The following is a 19,114-nucleotide window of genomic DNA, read 5'->3' on the forward strand; positions in this document are numbered from 1 at the left end:
TGTATAACAATGATTTGTTCTGTAGACTATCGGAAAAAATAAAGCTTAAAGAGGGCTAATAATTTTGATCTTAAAATGGTTCATAAAATTATTTTAAACAGCTTTTATTCTAGCCAAAATAAAACAAATTAGACTTTCTCTAGAAGAAAAAAAAACATTATCAGACATCCTGTGAAAATTTCCTTGCTCTGTTAAACATCATTTGGGGAATATTTAAAAAAAGAAAAAAAAATTCAAAGGGGGCTAATGAGTCTGACTTCAGCTGTATTTGTCATGGTCAACCTGAGTTCAATAAACCTTGTTGTCTTCTTGCGTCAAACAGGCACATGCCATGAAGAAAGCAAAAAAAGAATCTGCTGTATGTCCTCTATTGTTTTTGACGTCGTTGTTGAAAAGTTTGTGGAAAGCGCGAGTTGTTTAGCTTCTTTTTGTTTAGCTTTTTCTCTCTATTTGCTTGCGGTCAACGTATAGATGTCTATTTTTTATTAATAAACTTAATTTCATTTCATTTTTCTTCGGCTTAGTCCCTTTATCAGGGATTGTTATAGTGGAATGAACCACCAACTTATCCAGCATGTTTTACACAGCGGATGCCCATCTAGCTGCAACCCAGTACTGGTAAACATTTCGTATAGTGCATGTCTTTGGACTGTGGGGGAAACCGGAGAACCCTGAGAGGATACCCATGCAAACACGAGGAGAACATGCAAATTCCACACACAAAGACCAACCAATCCAGCCGGGACATGAACCAGTGACCTTTTTGCTTTGAGGCGACAATGCTAACCACAAAGTGTTGCACAATGACAATAACCTACATGTGATTATTGCAATGCTTCTCCCATCTGTTTAGAAATGGACAAATGCGAGATTGAATCGTGAAAAAACAAACAATCACATGATTGGATGAACCAATGATCAGTGGAAATGAGGCATATCTGTACAATTCAACCAGTGTTTTATGCATGAGTGTTGTTAAGAATGGAAGTTCTTATTGGCTTTAAACTGGTTTAAATTAACTAGGACACTTTGATATTTGCACTGGACTTGATCGGTTCTCACTGGCCGTCAGGTGATTGTGACTGATTAGTGTAGTAAATGCATTTGCTCTAGCTAAAAAATTTAATAGCACCTGCTTGAAAAAAATTTAATAGCACCTGCTTGAAAAAAAAAGTTACAAAATGCCATCTGCGTTTTGTAGAATCTGGTTTGATCTTGTGGTTAAGCAAAAAATGGTGGAAAATTTCAACTTTTATTGTAACTGTTAAGGTTTGAATAAGCAATAAGCAATAAGTTAAACAACATTGAATATTTCAAATTAATAATGGATTCAGATTTCTGTAAATTATACAGCTGCTATATATCATTCCAGCTTTAAAAAAAGGAATGGAAAATGCTTGATATATACCCACAATTCGAAAATAAGTCATATACTTATGAAAATAAGCCGCAACCCATCTCTGGGAAACATCCACACACACACACATTCATTCATTCATTTTCTTGTCAGCTTAGTCACTTTATTAATCCGGGGTCGCCACAGCGGAATGAACCACCAACTTATCCAGCAAGTTTTTACGCAGAAGATGCCCTTCCAGCCGCAACACATCTCCTAGAAACATCCACACACACACTCATACACTACGGACAATTTAGCCTACCCAATTCACCTGTACCGCATGTCTTTGGACTGTGGGGGAAACTGGAGCACCCGGAGGAAACCCACGTGAAGGCACGGAGAACATGCAAACTCCACACAGAAACGGCAACTGAGCTGAGCGACCCAGCGACCTTCTTGCTGTGAGGCGACAGCACTACCTACTAAATGTATAACACAAATATAACTTGGCACAGAGGGACAACCCTGTTGACTTTACATTCATATTCACATTTTCCAGTTGATAGATATTAAATAACCAGAACTTATTCTGATTTAAACAGAGTGAGCATTTAAGAGCAGATGGCATACACAAGTGTGGATTGTTGTACATACACAGGAAAACAAAGCAAAAGAGCACTGTTAAAAAAAATCTGTAATTTTACGGTTTATTGGGTATTAAAAAAGTAAAATAATGCCCATTAAATTACAGAAAGTTACCATAAAATATCGGATATTAAATTTCAGAAATTACCTTAAATTTTAATTTCTGGTAAATTTCTGTAATAAAAAAAGAAAAAAAAAAAGTATATATGAAGACTTCAGATGGGTTCTGAATATTTTCCTAATAAAATGAGCATTTGTTTCAGGCTCCTGTGTATTGGTTCAATAATTTCACCTTTATGTCAATAAATAAATTCTTATATAGAATTAAGGTGGCAAAGAAAAATTTCAGACGGCACTTAGAGGTTTTCATTTAGTCAACCCAGACTCATTTAGATTATGTAGCCCTATATACATTTCTGGAGAGTGCCAAAAACACCCCAGGAGCTCAATTTTTATTTATTTTTTTACAGTTTTTGTTTTCGCGAATCCACCAGAGGATTTTTACCAAATTCTCACTATCAACTTAATACTTATTTTATTTTATGGATTCTGTTACTATCTTACCCGATTTCTGGAACCGTTCTTCACTGGACTCAAACCCTCTTGTTCTGGTCTACTCCTCTCTGCATCTCAAGTCCACTGACGTAAATGGCGAGCTAACTGAACAAACTGGTAACAGCCGGAAAGGTGTCTACATGGAGGTAAGCCTTCAGCTAGTAAGCGCGAAAAGGTATCATACTAGGCTTGGGTAATACGGTAATATGGTATACCGCAGAATCTAAAAATAGCAACGGTGTCAGTTTCAATACCGTAATACTGTCATAAAAAAACAATGCACTTAAATAAGAGACAAGTATTAAATATTAAAATTATTTATTTAATGCTGTCTAACAATATCGCTCCTGAGCGAGCGAGCACGCGTGGATGCTATTTGTTTGTTTGTGTGTGTGTGTGTGTAAATGAGAGAGAGCATAGTGCTGTCCGTCTTTCTCTCTCTCTCTGTGTGTGTGTAAATGAGAGAGAGAGAGCGTAGTGCTGTGTGTGAGAGCGTCCTGCACAGATCTCTAATACGAACAAGACAAACATGTGACCGCGAAAATAATGTTGCATAGACGGTATTCAGTTTCTGAATGGTTTAGGCACAAGCCAACAGTTTGATGACGCTGTCTGAGCCTTAAGTCATATTTTTTTTAATTATGCACGGTAATACCGGATACCAGGGTAAAATAGGGAGGAGGTTTGACGGTATCAAAATTTGGTAAGCCTACATCTTACCGCCTCGTAGCGTTCATTGTTAAAAACAAAATGCAGCCATACGTACTTCTGGCTATAATTTGTGATCTCCAAAAACATATATAGGGCTAAGTTTTTAAAATAAGCCTATGTTGCATTTAGTAAAACACTTCATAAATGTGTCTCTAAAACGTATATAAAAATTACAAAAGTGTACCTTTTGACAAGTACCGTCCGGCGACACCTTTTGTACCTTGGCTAAAATGTACCTTGTACCTCGGATAAAAATGGCTTTTATTAATATAGTAAGCCAAAAACATGATCTGTTTGTAAGAAACAAGCTAACATTTGAACTGTAATAAAGCAATAGAGAAAATAGCAAAGTGAATTAAGTGGCTGTCTACTTATAACTCAACACTCTCAGACTCGAGATGATGAAAGACCAATGAAAGAGATTTCAGAGAAAGTCTCTTACTGCTTAACAGGAAAAATGGCTGCAACAAAACAGAGAATAAAAAAAATCTAGAAAACGCAATGCATTTCATCACTGAGAAACATTCAAAGGAACCTTGCTGTTTTAATGAATTACAAAGTCGGAAATCAACGAGAGAAAGCCGGATATGAAGAATGAACACGAGAGGAAGAATGACAGTAATGAGAAGCAGGAAAAAAAGGAGGAGAGCATCTCCCATCGTGGGTTTTTGGTTTCCCCTTAAAGCAGAGCTAGAAAAACCTTCCGGATAAATGAAACCACAGCGGAGGCGAAGAGAATCAGACACCTGCGATCAGACAAGAGCCACAGAGGAAAATGAAGGGATAGTTTGAGATAAAAAGGGGGAAAAGTAGCCTATGAGGATGAGGTGGATGGAGATACTGAGCAAATCCCCCCCAAACAATAATCACTGGATGAAACCCAAAGCCTTTCACAGCACACAGCAGGCAGAGCTGATCTGGCCCTCTGGTTGTGGAGGGGGGTGTTGGGGGGCTCCTATCCTGGGGCAATGACCAGATGCTTCAATGAAAGATTGGGATTTTTTGCTCTTTGTGTGAATGGGGTTGGGGGGTCACACTCACAACCTGTAACGTTTCACTTGTTGATGATCACTGTAATTTTGCCAGGTTGATGAATCAGAATATATATAAATCATAAAAGGATAGTAATATTGAATATAAATGCAAATAAATAAACACAAAGAAAAAGTGAATTTTTACAACTCAAAAATTGTACTTGAAACCTGTAATATTTCACTTGTTGTCAATTTCTGTGATTTTGACAGGTTTTTCAAATATGTTAAAGCAAATGTAAAAGAAGTAGATATGTAAATGTGCAAATATTTTTCTACATTAGCCTAATATTATATAACTGCTGTAAAAAGCTGTGGTGCTGGAATAAAAACTTAAAATAACGGTTGTTACATTACAGAAATTTACCATAAAATAACAGACATTAAATTACAGAAATTTATCAGAAATTTTAATTTAAGGAAATTTATGTAATTTAAGATCCGTCATTTTACAGTAAATGTCTGTAAATTAGCAGCCGTTATTTTACGTTTGCTTTCCGGCAACCCAACTACCAGAAAAAAATGTATAGATTTTTTTTACATTGTAGCTTTCATAACAATATTTAGGATATTATATCAACTAAATAAGATTAAACATACATTAAATATAAATAAAACAAATAAGTAAAACTAAAACATCAATAATTATGTTACATAAAAGAATGTACAAATGTAAAAAAGTAAATTAAATATTCAATAAATAAACAATGGGCAAATTTATGGTTTCGATATCAAATTTATTTCTTCTATTTAGTATTTCATATATTTTATAGTATTTAGCATGAATAATATAATATATTTAGTTATTCAGCAAGAAACTTTATATAAAATATTTTAAAAAACAAAAAGTTTATACTATTACATAGCTATTATAAAATGCTATTATTATTCCTAATTACTCATTCATTCATTTTCTTATGAATTGACTTATCCAGCACATGTTTTACACAGCGGATGCCCACATACACTACAGACAATTTAGCTTACACAATTCACTTATAGCACGTCTTTAGACTTGTGGGGAAAACCCGACCAGCCAGAGAAAATCCACGCAAACACGGGGATAACATGCTAACTCCACACAGAAATGCCAATTGAGGCTCGAACCAGAGGCGACCATGCTACCCACTGCGCCACCATGACACCTTTAATAATTATTATATTATATAATTTTTATAGTTAAACAACTATATTATATACATACTATTTGTAATTACTTTAGATATTCAGGCATTCATTTACACAGTTATTGATATATTGACATTATATTATTCTATATTTATATTATATTTTATTTATTTAGTCTCTGTTTAAATAATAAACACCTGTTAAAAAATTCCACAATCCTTATGCATTTGCATTTACTAAACATTCAAATAAATAATACACTGTAAATGTGAAACAATACACTAACACTTACCCTAACGCTCTTGAGCATGTGAGTGTATAACAATTATTTTAGACAACTGCTCAGAAACAGAGAAGAAGAGAACAGGAGTGGCGTGTGGTGCATTCAGACACTTCATTAAGTGAATGGGGGGCCGGTTTGAGAGACTCCCACTTGCTTTACATGTAAGCACAAAGACATAAAGAACATAAAGGCTGCAGAATGAAGGCAGATGCCGACATCGTCCTGTCCTATCAAGCTCCATTCACAGTAACTGCGGCCTGCACTTATCAGCATTGTGCAGGCTGAGAATGTGTGTGTGTGTGTGCGACAACCTCTGATGGTGATCTGCTTTAAAACTGCACTGATCAATGAAATCTAACCTTTCGTGTTTCTTGCTTCATTGTTTAGTGTTTTTTACAAGGACACGGAGACGGTGTTGTAACTGTTAAATAGAAAAATACCAAAAAATTAGAAAATAAAATATAAATAATAGTTCAGAAGTAAAATGCTAAATAAAAATTGTAATTTACATGAAAAAATATAATATATTACGACTACTTCAAATATGAGATATGCCATTTTGGTTACCAAATTGTGATAAGAGTGTAAAAAAATTTATTTATATACATAATAAACAAGTTAATTGCAAGTTTTTTTTCATGTTTATTTTTTTTTTAGATAATTGTTCTGTTCATCAAGGTAGCATTTATTACAATTTTGAATCACTGCTTTCTTATTGTATGTAGTTTCAAATTAAATTATTACTCCAGCCATTATTGTTTTTATTACTATTAACATAAAAAATTTGTAGAAACAAATAAGTAAACTAAATTTCTACATGTTGTCCCAACGCAAATCGACTGTGTGCATTTTTTACAGTGTATACTATAAAAAAATATAAAACAAAAAGTTGGCAACAAATAGTTTTATGTTGCTTTAACTTATTTTAATAAGTTAATCGGGTTTTAACAAAATGTTTTAAATTATAATAGAGTTTAACTAAAGTTAAGATGACTAAAAAAGTTCATTTGATTCAACTAAAGAAATGAAGGCAGCAATAATGTTTTACAGTATACACTGAAAAATAATTATTCATTGAATTTACAAATCTTTTTTAAGGTAACTGGTTGCAAACAATTTATATTAGCTGAATTGAAATAAGCAAATTAAATTGAGTAATGTTCAGCTTCATTGGTTTGTTTTAATTCAGCTCATATAAATAAATAAAAAAAATATTGAATCCAATCAATCCTTCTTTTCAGTGTACATTTCACTTTTGCTTAGATGGCATAATGCAAAACATAAATGCACTGTACACTGCTTTCTGTTATATACAGTTGAAGTCAGAATCATTAGCCCCCCTTTTATTTATTTATTTTCTTTTTATATTTTCCAAATGATGTTTAACACAGCAAGGGAATTTTCAAACTATGTCTGATAATATTTTTTCTTCTGGAGAAAGTCTTTTTTATTTTATTTCAGCAAGAATAGAAGCAGTTTTTAATTTTTAAAAATTATTAACCCCTTTAAGTAATTTTCTTACCCGATAGTCTACAGATCAAACCATCATTATACAAAAACCTGCCTAATTACCCTAACCTGGGGTGCGTTTCCCAAAACCATCGTTAGCCAACTAAGGTTGCAAGTTCTGTCGTTACAAACAAAGTTTGTTGATTTGCCGTTTTCCAAATCCGTCGCTCATCTGCAAACTGCGTTGCAAACTTGAGCACTCGCAACTACACCTCTGGAGACATATTCATTTAGAACACTCTAATATTCAAAGTTGGAATTATTAAAAATAAAAAAGCATCATCTCTCTTAGATGTAATTTGCTTTCAAACTATTTTTACAGCACAGTTTTGCGATCTTCATGTTTACAATTGTGCTCCCTTCGCAGTGCACTTTGAAAACATTGATGTCATTTTGAACACAGCCTCATGCAAAAATTAGGTGACCCATAATTTAAAAGCAGAATTTATGTTATGTCTTCAAAGCTTGTGAAAACAAAAAGCATACGTTAATTCTTTTAAGGTTATTTATTAAGTATCTGTACTGTATATGACATGGGCCTGCTGGTTAGAACTTTCTGCTGTGGTTTACAAGTGTTAAATTGTAAAAGTAGACTTTTCTAAAAAATAAAAAAACAATATCCTACTTAATAATAATAATAATAATAATCATCATTAATATTTTTATTAAAGTAAGATTTTTTCATTTCTAATACATAATAAAAATTACATTTCATTTTATAATAAATAGCCTCACTATTTATTTATTTATATGATTTATATATGATATTAGAATACGTGTTAGCTTTTGTAAGTGATTTTATGTTTTAGAATAAGATATGTCATATTCTCAATAATATTGGTAAAGGAAACATGGACCCTATATTAGGGTTGGGCAATGTCGACCAATTTGGCATCATATGATGTCTAATGTGAAACATGGCGATGGACGATGCCATTAATTAATTGTAGCCTACCATTTTTACTACCTGACCCACATGGACTTTGCTTTAACCATAACCAAACCATAAATAAATAAAGTTACAAATGACCACCTGTCAATCACTTTTTTTTACTTTTTTCGGACTCTGGCATGAATAGGCAGTGATCTGTGTCGTTCTACATGGCTTTTCCTACAGCTGGTGGAGGAGACGAGAGTTCGGTTGGACTTCACTGTAGTGCATACATTTTCATTGTTTTCACTGCGAAATCCTCACCATGTGCACGGATTTCGGGAGACATTTATGCATAAGACATCTTCGCACCTAAAAACACCAAACGCAGCATTCAGGAACAGATAAACAGTTGTTATGTGAACTTGCTGAAGTAAAAAAAGCCTGCAATGCTTGCCCCACCTTTGTGCTTTTCTTATTGGCCCACTGTTCTAACTGAACGCAATTGATTGGTTAATATCAGCCGTCAATCACACAGTCGATGCGTTCTGCCTTCAGATGACAGGAGTTACAACCGCGAAAATGTGAAGCGCTGAAGATGACAGATTTACTCACAGTTACTAATATTGGCACATCTTATTAGTGATCATGTGCTGAATGTTAATACAGCATTTACACTTTTCCAAGAGTGGATGAAAGACTTCGAGTGGCTTCAAGTCCGTATGAAAATGACTAAAGCCATTCACTGTAAAGTCTGTGGGACAGGGTTTTCAGGTAACAGCGTTTGCCACTGAATCTACACCTTTTAAGCGTGAGAGGTGCTGTAAATCCTTCATTTAATCCTCACGATGCTGTCACCCATGCAAGCGGCAGCTATATGTAACATTTAACACAGCTCATGAAAAGACCGTTATTGCTAATAATATGGCATGCAAATAATAAGTTATATATCAATATAAATGTGGGGCGGGGCGATGGATTGCGATGCCGACTCAGCATCGTGAAGTTTGTCGGCCATCGGCGATGGCATCGTCTATCGGCACAACCCTACCCTTTATGTGCCATTATTTCAGTTAATATGGAAAGCGAGTGCATTTTTTACCAAATCTAATATTGGATTTTATTTTAAATGTGTGTTTGTTTAAAACAATATAATTTGAACAAAGAAATGATGAGGTTCTTCTCTAAAGAAGTAGTTACTGCACCCCGTTTAGCGCGCCATTATGGGCATTTTACGTTACAACTAACATGGTTGAAGCGATGGATCTGCGACACAGAAATAATGCGTTTTGGGAAACATTCATCACTACATCGTTCTTTTCCCAAATGATGCATCGTACTATGATAGTTCAGTCGCAAGTTACGTCCTTGTTTGGGAAAGTACCCCTGCCTAGTTAAAATAATGAACCTAGTTAAGCCTTTAAATGTCATTTTAAGCTGTATAGAAATGTGGTGAAAAAAAATCTGCTCTCCGTTAAACAGAAATTGGTGAAAAAAATAAACGGGGGCAAATAATTCTGACTTGAACTACACTCAAAAAAATGAATTTTGGCTTTTGTTGGTCCAAAGAATATAACTATGTTTAAATTAAACAATTTGCTTATGTTTGTGTACTAAAAATAAAAGTGTTATGTTGGAAAAAATTAGAAAAAGTAAGTTTTCACATTTAAACAGCTTGCTTAATTAACATGAATGAAAGGGAGTAGTGTTGCTTCTGCAGTACTGCATTTTGGTCAATAGGTGGAGTAATATCTGCACATGCGCAGTTTCAAAACAACACAGGAAGCAAGAAGATTCAAACCACAATGATCACTCTCAGCTCGTTTAGATCGGCGCCATAATATGGGAATCAAAAGATGAAGATTACAGTACAAATTGAGAACGTGCACAGAAAGCTTTCCTTAATGTGGATGCAGGTGAGATTTTTTTACTTTGTATGTATTCATACTGAGGCTGTGACAACATTTGAATCACTAATGAACTTCCTTGTAATACTATGTTGTGTTTGTGTATAGTATTGTTATGAAATTGTCATGTTTCCTGTGTCTTTTTCACATTAAAGGCAGATTAATTTCTAGTTTTTTTGCATTCATGTGAAATTTTATACTTGGTATATATTAAGCCCAAAATAAAGTTGCAAACGTTGGTAGTAAGAAATAGTCTAATTTTAAATGAGTGTCAAGCAGTTTGTCAAGTTTTAATGCCAGTTTTGATAACTTACATAATGTTAATTAAAAGGTGGTGTTGGCAAAGCATATGTGACGCTTAAATAGGATGACATCTAGCATGATGACATATTTAATGTAAGCTTATTTGTTTGGTCATCTAACACATTTAAACTTTTAAGTTTAGTAGTTTGCAGTTTTTTTTTCCATTTTTATTATTATAAATATATTATTCTAAATGCTATATATTTATATTATTAAATTTTATTATTACAAATCTTTGCTTACTCGCATCTTTTTTTCTCCCTCAGGTTTACAGCTCAGCCTCTGTCCCATATCTGGCTGAGGAGACTGTGGATAATCCAGGTACTATGTCTTTAGATGCCTAGACACGCATTAAAATGATGTACAGTAAAAATTACTAGTAATTTTAACTACTAATTTTTTAGTAAATTACTAATTGTCATTTCATGTCATTTAGAACATCACCAGTGGAAAAAAAGGTGTGAATGCATTCTCAAAGCCCTTGTGAGGGAGTACACGGTAAGCCATTTACTTTTTTTTACATTTTGTATTTTCCTCTTAAACTATTTCCTCCTTTCACCTTTGATCTGTTGGTAAACTTTTTATTTTTTTACTTGACATTTTTAGGATGCTGGACATGATGAAGCACAAACCTTGATGTGCAACACCAACTTATGAATCTACAGTAGTTACATTAACATTTATCAGACTCTCTTGTCTAAAGTGACTTACAATTGAGGACACATTCAGCAAATCAACAAGAAGAGGCAATACACCCAAGATGTGCTAATTATACAAAAAATTGTTAAGAATGCTTCTACATGTGGTTTGTCAAGCCCACTCACCTGTGTGAAGCAGACTTTATGCACAATGTTTTTTTGTGTGTGTGTTTGTTTTTTTTTAGATATATGGAGTGGTTGTAAGAAAGTGTCTGGTGCAAATGTGCAGAAATGGTGCCCAGAGAGATGAATGTGTGTAGCTATTGCATGTTCTGTGATGGTTGGTCTAATTTATGATGTAATGCTGATTGTGTTACATTGCTTTAAAGTGGTAATCTTTCTTTGAACAACTGAAGTGTTATCTGCTTTTTCAGTGTAAAGAAGGTACATCATAGTTTACAAAAGAAGACTTAATTTTTCTAAGTATATTTTTGTTACTCATTTAATGGCAGAATATTATTTTTTAAATGTTTTTTGTAATATATGAAAAGTAATTCGAAAAGTGTATTTTATGATGTTTTTGTAAGCTTATTTTTGTAAATCATTTATTGTTTTTAATTTACTTCATACTTGTATTAATATTAATTTAATAGTATATTGTACATACAGTATTTAACTTATTGTAATAAGTGAAGATACAGATAAAGACAATATTTGGATTTTGATAATCATTTTATTGCTGGAAAATGTGTAAAACTGTAAAAACGCTATTGAATAAACTCAATGAAACAGAAACAGTTTTTTTTATTTGGTTAAACATAACAATCTAAATTTTAGAATAATTGTACTTAAATAACTACATTGATTAAAGCTAAATTATAAATGTTACATTGATTGAACTAAACAACATTACATTACCTTTATGTAACTAACTTAAGTTACTAAAATAACTAAAATAAATATTCTTTATTAAAGGTAACTTAACTCAGTTACGTGGAACGAGTGGACAAAAAAAAGTTAATTAACGCCAACATGTCATTTTTTTGAGTGTATATATATATATATATATATATATATATATATATATATATATATATATATATATATATATGTGTGTGTGTGTGTACACAAAATCTCATTGACATTGCAGAATTTGGGCATAACAAAGTGCATACAGCCTTCCAGTGTTTGACTCGAAACAGACGGGACACGAGATGCAGAACGGAACCAAACAGAATGTACGCTGGTTGTTGTATCAACTCACTCAGCGATTGTGTGACATTTCAGGCCTTTCCTTCTCTTTCTCTCTCATAGAAAAGGGGTGTTAGAGGAGGGAGGGATGGTATCAGAGGGGGGTCTGTCTGTCTGCGTGTGTGAAGGCACAGACGCTTCAGTAGTAATGTGATGTGTGTCCCGAGGGATGTTTGATGGATTAATGCTGAGCAGCTCCATTGCGATGTACCACCTGATCTCACTCCCACCGTCTGCCTCTATAAAACCTGCCTGACTGCTGATCTCAGCTAGTCTCTCAGTCTCTCCTCTCTCTGTCTGTCTGTCTTTCTCTCTATCTCTCTCTCTCTCTCTCTCTCTCTCCCCTCTATCTCTTCCTCCTCTCAGCCGCCTCCGCTGCAGGCCAGGAGCTATCCAGTGCTGAACAAGTGATTTTTTTTTCTTTTTTTTTCAGCAGCGTAAGCGGGTGTGTGTGTGTGTACAGTAACACACACTCACACACAGTATTGTACCATCAGACATCTCTCTCCTCCAGCGTGCTCTTCATTTCTTTCCTTCATCAGTTTTCTTTTTTAGTTCCCGAGATCTGGATCTTGTTTTTTTTGCACGACGGATTTCATTCGGGACGATTTGATCTGTTTTTTGCGGGTCAGTCTGCGACCGATGTGAAGGATTTTCTGGTGCGTCTGTGCGACCGTAAACCATGCCTCGCTCGTTTCTGGTGAAGAAAATCAAACTGGATGATTTTTCCTCATCTCCCGTGTCTAATCATCATCACCATCATCACAATGACCGCCATATGGACGACTCCTTTACGCGCTCGCGCTCCAGTTTGGGAGTCCGGCTTTGCGAAAACGGTGAGTAATGTGCTTAAATATATTGTTTTTACACATAACAGCAGCCTGACTACATGGGCTCGATAAATATTTCCAAACCCAATTTGTGTTTTGTGTGGCCAACAGATGTTACATAAAGCTTCCCGTTCTGTCGCAAACTAATCCGTAAAAACCCTCCATCCTTTCACCCCCAACCCCGTCCTCCATTGTGCCCCCCAGACTTTCTTTGTTTTTGTTTTTTCTCTGACACAAATCAGGTCACGCAGTGAGATCAGCTTATGCGAATAAATCCCTCATACCAGTTTGTTGTGTGTAACAGCTAATGCTAAGGCTAACGTGCTGCTTTTGTGGGGCTGATGTGTTTGTCCTTAGCTGATACTGCCCTTGAGTTTCGGTCCAAACACCCCCCCCCTCCCTGCATCCCTCCATCCACTCTCTCTTTCCTCGCTCTCCTCCCCCATCCTCCTTTTTCTGCTTCATCTCACTATTTCACTCTTTCACTCTCCTGCTTCCGGGTACATGAATCTAAGTGGTTGAAGGGGGGTGGAGGTTGTGTTTCAGCCATCATTGATGCCACTGGAGACATTCGAGTATACTGTACTGTATGGCTGGAAGGAGAACGAGGGAGATGAAAAGAAAGAAAAGCTGGAGGCAGCGCTGACTTTTGTCACATGATGCAGCAGCACGCACACGCACACAATAGGGCAAATAGCATCACGCGCAGAGTAGAGCCCAGCATCCCTCAGCGGACATGATGGGACAGGCTGAGCTAAACTGAGCCAGTCTACTGAGACTAAAAGGGAGTCCAGAGAGCTCTGTGTCCTCGCAGACAGATTTCGGCAGCAGATGTGTGGCTCGCTCTGCCCCGCTATGCTGTTTTTCACAGATAAGCAAGATAAGACAGGGGGGATATATTCCCACCTGTTACGAAAAGAAAAAACACTACAGACTGTTTATCGTTTCTGGGTCATTGTAAGATTATTTGAACTTTTAAGGTGAGCAGCTTGTTTTAAAATGACATTCAAACATGCATTTTCTTTTTATTTTATGAATATTACTAATTCACATGAATGGTTTAAGCATCAGAACTTCTAAATAACAAAGGACATACAACTCCATTCTTCTCATCTTTCAAGACTAATAATTAAAGAGCATATTTAAAAATTCGATCACAACAATTATTGTTTCTTTAAACAAATCATGATTATATTTGCAGTATTAACAGTATTATTCTATTGATTTATTCATATTTGTTTATTATAATATTAATATCTAAACTGTGTTATTAAATGAACAATTATTGTTTATTACAGCTATATTTACAATATTACACTGAATAACCGTTTTTCCAGCCAAAAATGGTTTGGTTTCTTTGTACTTCTGTATGCAATAAATAAATAAATAAATATAAATTTGGGTAAAATATAAGGAAAACACCCCCAGCACTTTTTAATAACACTTATTCGAACTGTGAAGGCTTTCAAGATCATTGTGTATTGGTTAATATATAAAAAATATTTATTTTAAAAACAGTGTTTTTGTTTCGATCTTTGTTTTTGTTGTACACCTGTAGTGTTCCTACAGAAAATATAGCAACCAACAAGTTTAAAACATATATGTAATTACATCAATCAAATAGCCTAATAATGTCTAAGCCAATTTGTGAGGACGGTACAGATAAATGTCTAAAAACATCCTGTCAGATTGTCTTCTGTTCCACTTTTCCCTGACAAGCTTCATTGTTAATACTCTTTGCTTCCTTTCTGATACTGTACTGCATTAAACGCCATTCAGTTTCCCTTTTAGCATGCAGATTCAATTACAAACATTTTGTCGAAGACATGGCACCTTGGAAGGTGTATTATGTCTGTGAAATTTCAATGGCAATAAACGCGTCTGAGCCCCACGGCTGCCAGAAATCCTTTTAGCGGCTCCTGAATGACCCTCATGATGCATTAAGACTTGCTCTTCATGGTCAGAGGGCTCATAATCAGTTTAGAGAAGTTAGGGGGGAGTTTATTTGTTTCAGCAGATAGAAACGTAACAGGATGTCCTGTTTTAGGGAATAAATTGTCATATTTATGGAATAAAAAGGACATTTTGATGTTTTGAAATCTGGGAAATAGCTTGATTCTGTTCTGAGAGAAGTGAAAGTTCCTTCAAAATCTATTCAAAACGTCAACCTCTGTTCACTTCCACTTTTAGCAGATTAAGCTGTGAATAATGGACATATAACACAAAACTCTACAGGAGCCTCAGATAATCTGATCAAAGCAAAAGAGAGCCTGAGTGGCTTCTTCATCTCAAGGAGAGAAAGAGAGACACTTGTGCTTCCACCACAGTTAACCTGCTTAATTAGCCATTAACCATGTTAAAAGCCTCTGGGTCTTAAACACACACGCACTGAATGAGATATGCAGAAGTCCTCTAACAGCCACTATGAAAACCTTTTTGTACCTCATTATAAACTATGAAGCAAAAGAGTTTGAGATAAAGCTTACGATATGAAATAATTTTCCAAATCTCTCACTGTGTGTTATGAAGTAACAATATAAAATATATAAATCTCACGGTGAGATACAAAGACAAAACTGTGAACGATAAAGCAATGTTCTAAAACATCAATTCCTAATTATGACAAATCATTTCATTGTTCTAGCCAAGAATTCATATTTTGATAAATTAATTCGCAATTGTGAAAAAGTTGAATCACAAGACATACAGTAGAAGTAATTTAATTAATAAAAATATTGTTTTTTTAATATATAGTCTTAGGAAGAACCTGACTTTTGTATAAAATGGCACAAAATATAGCCAAACTGCTATTTCCAATATATTTTATCTTCAAAATGGCAAAGATGAAGAAAAGTAGACAAGATTCCAAAATCAAGTTTTCACAGCAATGCTATAAAGGAACCATTTTGAGTGACCTTTCAGTCATAATTCCTCCCAGTTTTGAACCACTTTGCAACTGTAAACACATTTAACAATCTACAGAAACAAATGTGCAATGAAAATGTTCCATGGAGGTGAAAGATTGGGAATGAGTCGGTATAAGATTCTGACGGTATGATAACCTTAGATAAAAACATCACGGTTTCACGGTATTGTGGTAACTCCAATTCTTTTTAAATGTCTGGGTAAAAAACTAAAACTTTTCCCCTTTTGAACACGCTATATTTCATTTTAAGAAACATTTAAAATATTTTGCAGCAGTAAACAAGTCAGGCTATATAATTCAAATGAATTATTATTGACTTCTGGTGTCTTCATTTTTTTCAAAAACACAGATTTCTTAACAACATAGGTCTTAAACTCAATTGCTGGAGGGTCGTAGCTCTGCACAGTTTTGCTCCAACCCTGATTAAATACAGCTGATCCAACTAATCAAAGTGTTTAAGACTACTAGACACTACTAGATCAGCTGTGCTTGATTAGGGCTGGAGCAAAACATAACTACGGCACTCCAGGAATTGAGTTTGAGCCCTTTGCTTTACGATTTAAAATGGCATCTTTGGATATCGTTTCTGCTAGAGATACTGTTGTGCTAAAAAAAAAAATAAACGTAAATAAAAAATCTTACACATACCTTTGGAATGGTTTACCAAAAAATTTGACAGTTTTAAAACCTTGACTTTTCCAAACCACGGTAAACCTTATCATCCCATGACTATTAAAGATTCTTCCAGAAGCCATTTACAGACTATGACTCAATTACTCAAAGCAGCACAATGTATTTTGCGTCTTAAATTGCTTTACACTTGCAGATCAGTGCAGAAGTGAAAGGTCAATGAGTTAATAACACATTCATGTTCTCTGCCCGGCTGCAGGCTACATCAAGGATTACATCAGCTCGTCCGAGTACACGGAGGAGAAGCAGGCCGACATGAAGCTGAACTCAGAGCTGCTGTACTCTCCGGTCAGCAGTGGAGGAGGAGAGTATTGCCAACCAGACCTGGAGCATCCAGACAGCCCTCAGTCCGGCCTCACAGCCCGCGGATACTTCAGCAGCGAGAGCGAGTCTCTCAGCGAGGGCTACACCATGGACGCGTTCTTCATATCCGACGGCCGTTCTAGAAGAAAGGGAGAAGTCTCGGAAGCAGCGAAGGCCGATGAAGTGGAGAAAGAAGTGGTTGGAGTGAACAACGGCGGAGCACGGCACACCTGCAACGAGTGCGGCAAGACCTACGCCACGTCCTCCAACCTGAGTCGACACAAGCAGACCCACCGCAGTCTTGACAGCAAGATGGCACGCAAGTGTCCAACCTGCGACAAGGTTTACGTGTCCATGCCGGCGCTGGCCATGCACATACTCACTCATGACCTCAAGCACAAATGCCACGTGTGCAGCAAAGCCTTCAGTCGGCCGTGGCTGCTGCAGGGGCACATGCGCTCGCATACAGGAGAAAAACCATTCGCCTGCGCCCACTGCGGAAAAGCCTTTGCCGACCGCTCCAACCTACGGGCACACATGCAGACGCATTCGGCCTTCAAACACTACAGCTGCAAGCGCTGCAATAAGACCTTCGCGCTCAAGTCCTACCTGAACAAGCACTACGAGTCGGCCTGCTTCAGAGGCTCCGGAGACGAGGACGAATCTGGCTCAGAGAATTAACAAGTCGGAAAAGATAAAGATGTTTTAATGCTCGCAAAAATCCCCACAAGACTCCCTATTCACAAACCCCACTCTCCCTTTTTTAGAAAGCAATATTTTCACCAAGAAAAAAAAAACCCTGAACCAACCCAATAATAAGACAATATTGAATAGATGCTGGATTTTTTTTCTTTGGTAAAAACTAAACTAAAAAAAAAAGACCCTCTCATATAGACATGTACAATTATGAGGCTTGGCATGCAAATTTTTATGAACATAATACTATTAATAACGATAGTAATAATATTTAGATTCCTGATGTTTTATAGCAAATCCTAAAAAAAGACATAAAAAAGGACAGCAACAGGTTTGTGCTTTTTGAGAAATGAAAATCAATTTGTATTTTTATGCTGCTCTTTTATTTTGAATTCTTTTGCAACTGCCAACATGAACTTTTTATGAAAATGTGAATAATGACAGTATTTGCAAAAAAAAAAGAACAAAAAAAAAAAAAGATTGTAGACCTCTGAAAAGGTACAAACTTTTGTTACACTTTTGGTATTTGATTTATAATTGTTATTTTTATATTCAAAGTCTCCTGCAGTTTCTTGGTTCCATTATTTATTTGCTTTTTTATTTATTTATTTATTTGTGCCAATCACGTCCTGTAACTGTTGGATCAGAGCCCATCACTCTGTGTTTACCGTATGGAGGAAACAGCACTCAAGACTTTTCAATGATCTCCAAACACTCCGAATATATGGATGACAGGGATTTTCTCTGCTCGCTCTGCTGGGCTTCCTCACACTAAAACAGACTGCATGCGCTCCAGACACGTGGAGCTTCGGCCCTTGTCTTCCTGCTCCATGATTACCTCACCCAGAGGCAGGTATGACCTCAAACCTCTGCTCTGTCCACGCTCTCAAAGATCCCATCACACAAACCTCATTTCTACCATTCCAGTATTATTATCATCATCAAGTACTTATGTATTTATGTATGCACTATTTTGATTTCCCTTATTTATTTCATGTGTATTTATTTATTTATGATCTATTTATTTATTTATTTGGTTGATTATTCTGTGTGTTATTGGATGCTGAACTGCCGTTGACCTTTTAAGATGCTGCTCTTTAATGAAAAACTTTATATGCATGATCCAGCTGTAGAAGGATTTTATTCTCTCTCTCTATTTTTTTTTTAAGAGGCACGGTACGCAATGTTTGAAAGCGGATGAATTCAGGTTGATGATGCTTTGTTTAATGGGCAATAATTCCTCTTGGGTACAGCAACTTGTATAATCAAAGCTGTCCTGTTAGCAGTCAATGTAGGGCAATAAACAAGAACCTCCTTAATATCTCAAAGGTCATTCTCTCCATTTCGTTGTTTCCAGAGCTCCATTTCCTGCTGAGACCATCCACAATGTCTATATATGGTGTGTTTGTGTGACTCCACCCACATTTGTGACATCACAGTTCATCTCATTGCCGAATAACCAATAAATTAGTAATTAGTAAGTAAATTAGTAAGTGGT

The 19,114-nt window shown here is 35.6% G+C and overlaps 1 protein-coding gene and 2 long non-coding RNA genes across 19 annotated transcripts in view; 2 read left to right on the forward strand and 1 right to left on the reverse strand.

Moving 5' to 3' along the window:
- LOC137496363 (uncharacterized) overlaps positions 1-19,114 on the reverse strand; it is a 104,055-nt gene that overhangs the window by 72,791 nt on the left and 12,150 nt on the right. For 3 of the 17 annotated variants that reach the window (XR_015498039.1, XR_015498031.1, XR_015498045.1), the window contains exon 5: positions 8,233-8,444. The exons of the other annotated variants lie outside the window; for them this stretch is intronic. This is a non-coding gene — a long non-coding RNA (uncharacterized LOC137496363). Of the gene's footprint in view, positions 1-8,232; positions 8,445-19,114 lie in introns of those variants that run through there. 17 annotated transcript variants of the gene reach the window in all.
- On the forward strand, positions 9,884-11,972 carry LOC147835662 (uncharacterized). Its single transcript, XR_015498027.1, has 4 exons — positions 9,884-9,988; positions 10,549-10,603; positions 10,719-10,780; positions 10,889-11,972. It is a non-coding gene; the product is annotated as an uncharacterized LOC147835662 (long non-coding RNA).
- On the forward strand, positions 12,443-18,937 carry scrt2 (scratch family zinc finger 2). The gene is made up of 2 exons (NM_213637.2): positions 12,443-13,007; positions 16,817-18,937. Exons 1-2 carry the CDS (start codon positions 12,854-12,856, stop codon positions 17,599-17,601), a joined length of 939 nt encoding a protein of 312 aa, NP_998802.2. The 5' UTR covers positions 12,443-12,853; the 3' UTR covers positions 17,602-18,937.

Source organism: Danio rerio, chromosome 8, assembly GCF_052040795.2.
Source record: "Danio rerio strain M-AB ecotype USA chromosome 8, GRCz13ab, whole genome shotgun sequence".
Lineage (NCBI taxonomy): Eukaryota > Metazoa > Chordata > Actinopteri > Cypriniformes > Danionidae > Danio > Danio rerio.

Bases quoted from the DNA above. Each gene is read 5' to 3' on its own strand.
- scrt2 (NM_213637.2), top strand. From the start codon at position 12,854: ATGCCTCGCTCGTTTCTGGTGAAGAAAATCAAACTGGATGATTTTTCC. The intron at 13,008-16,816 runs GTGAGTAATGTG...GCCCGGCTGCAG, and splicing joins AGTCCGGCTTTGCGAAAACG to GCTACATCAAGGATTACATC.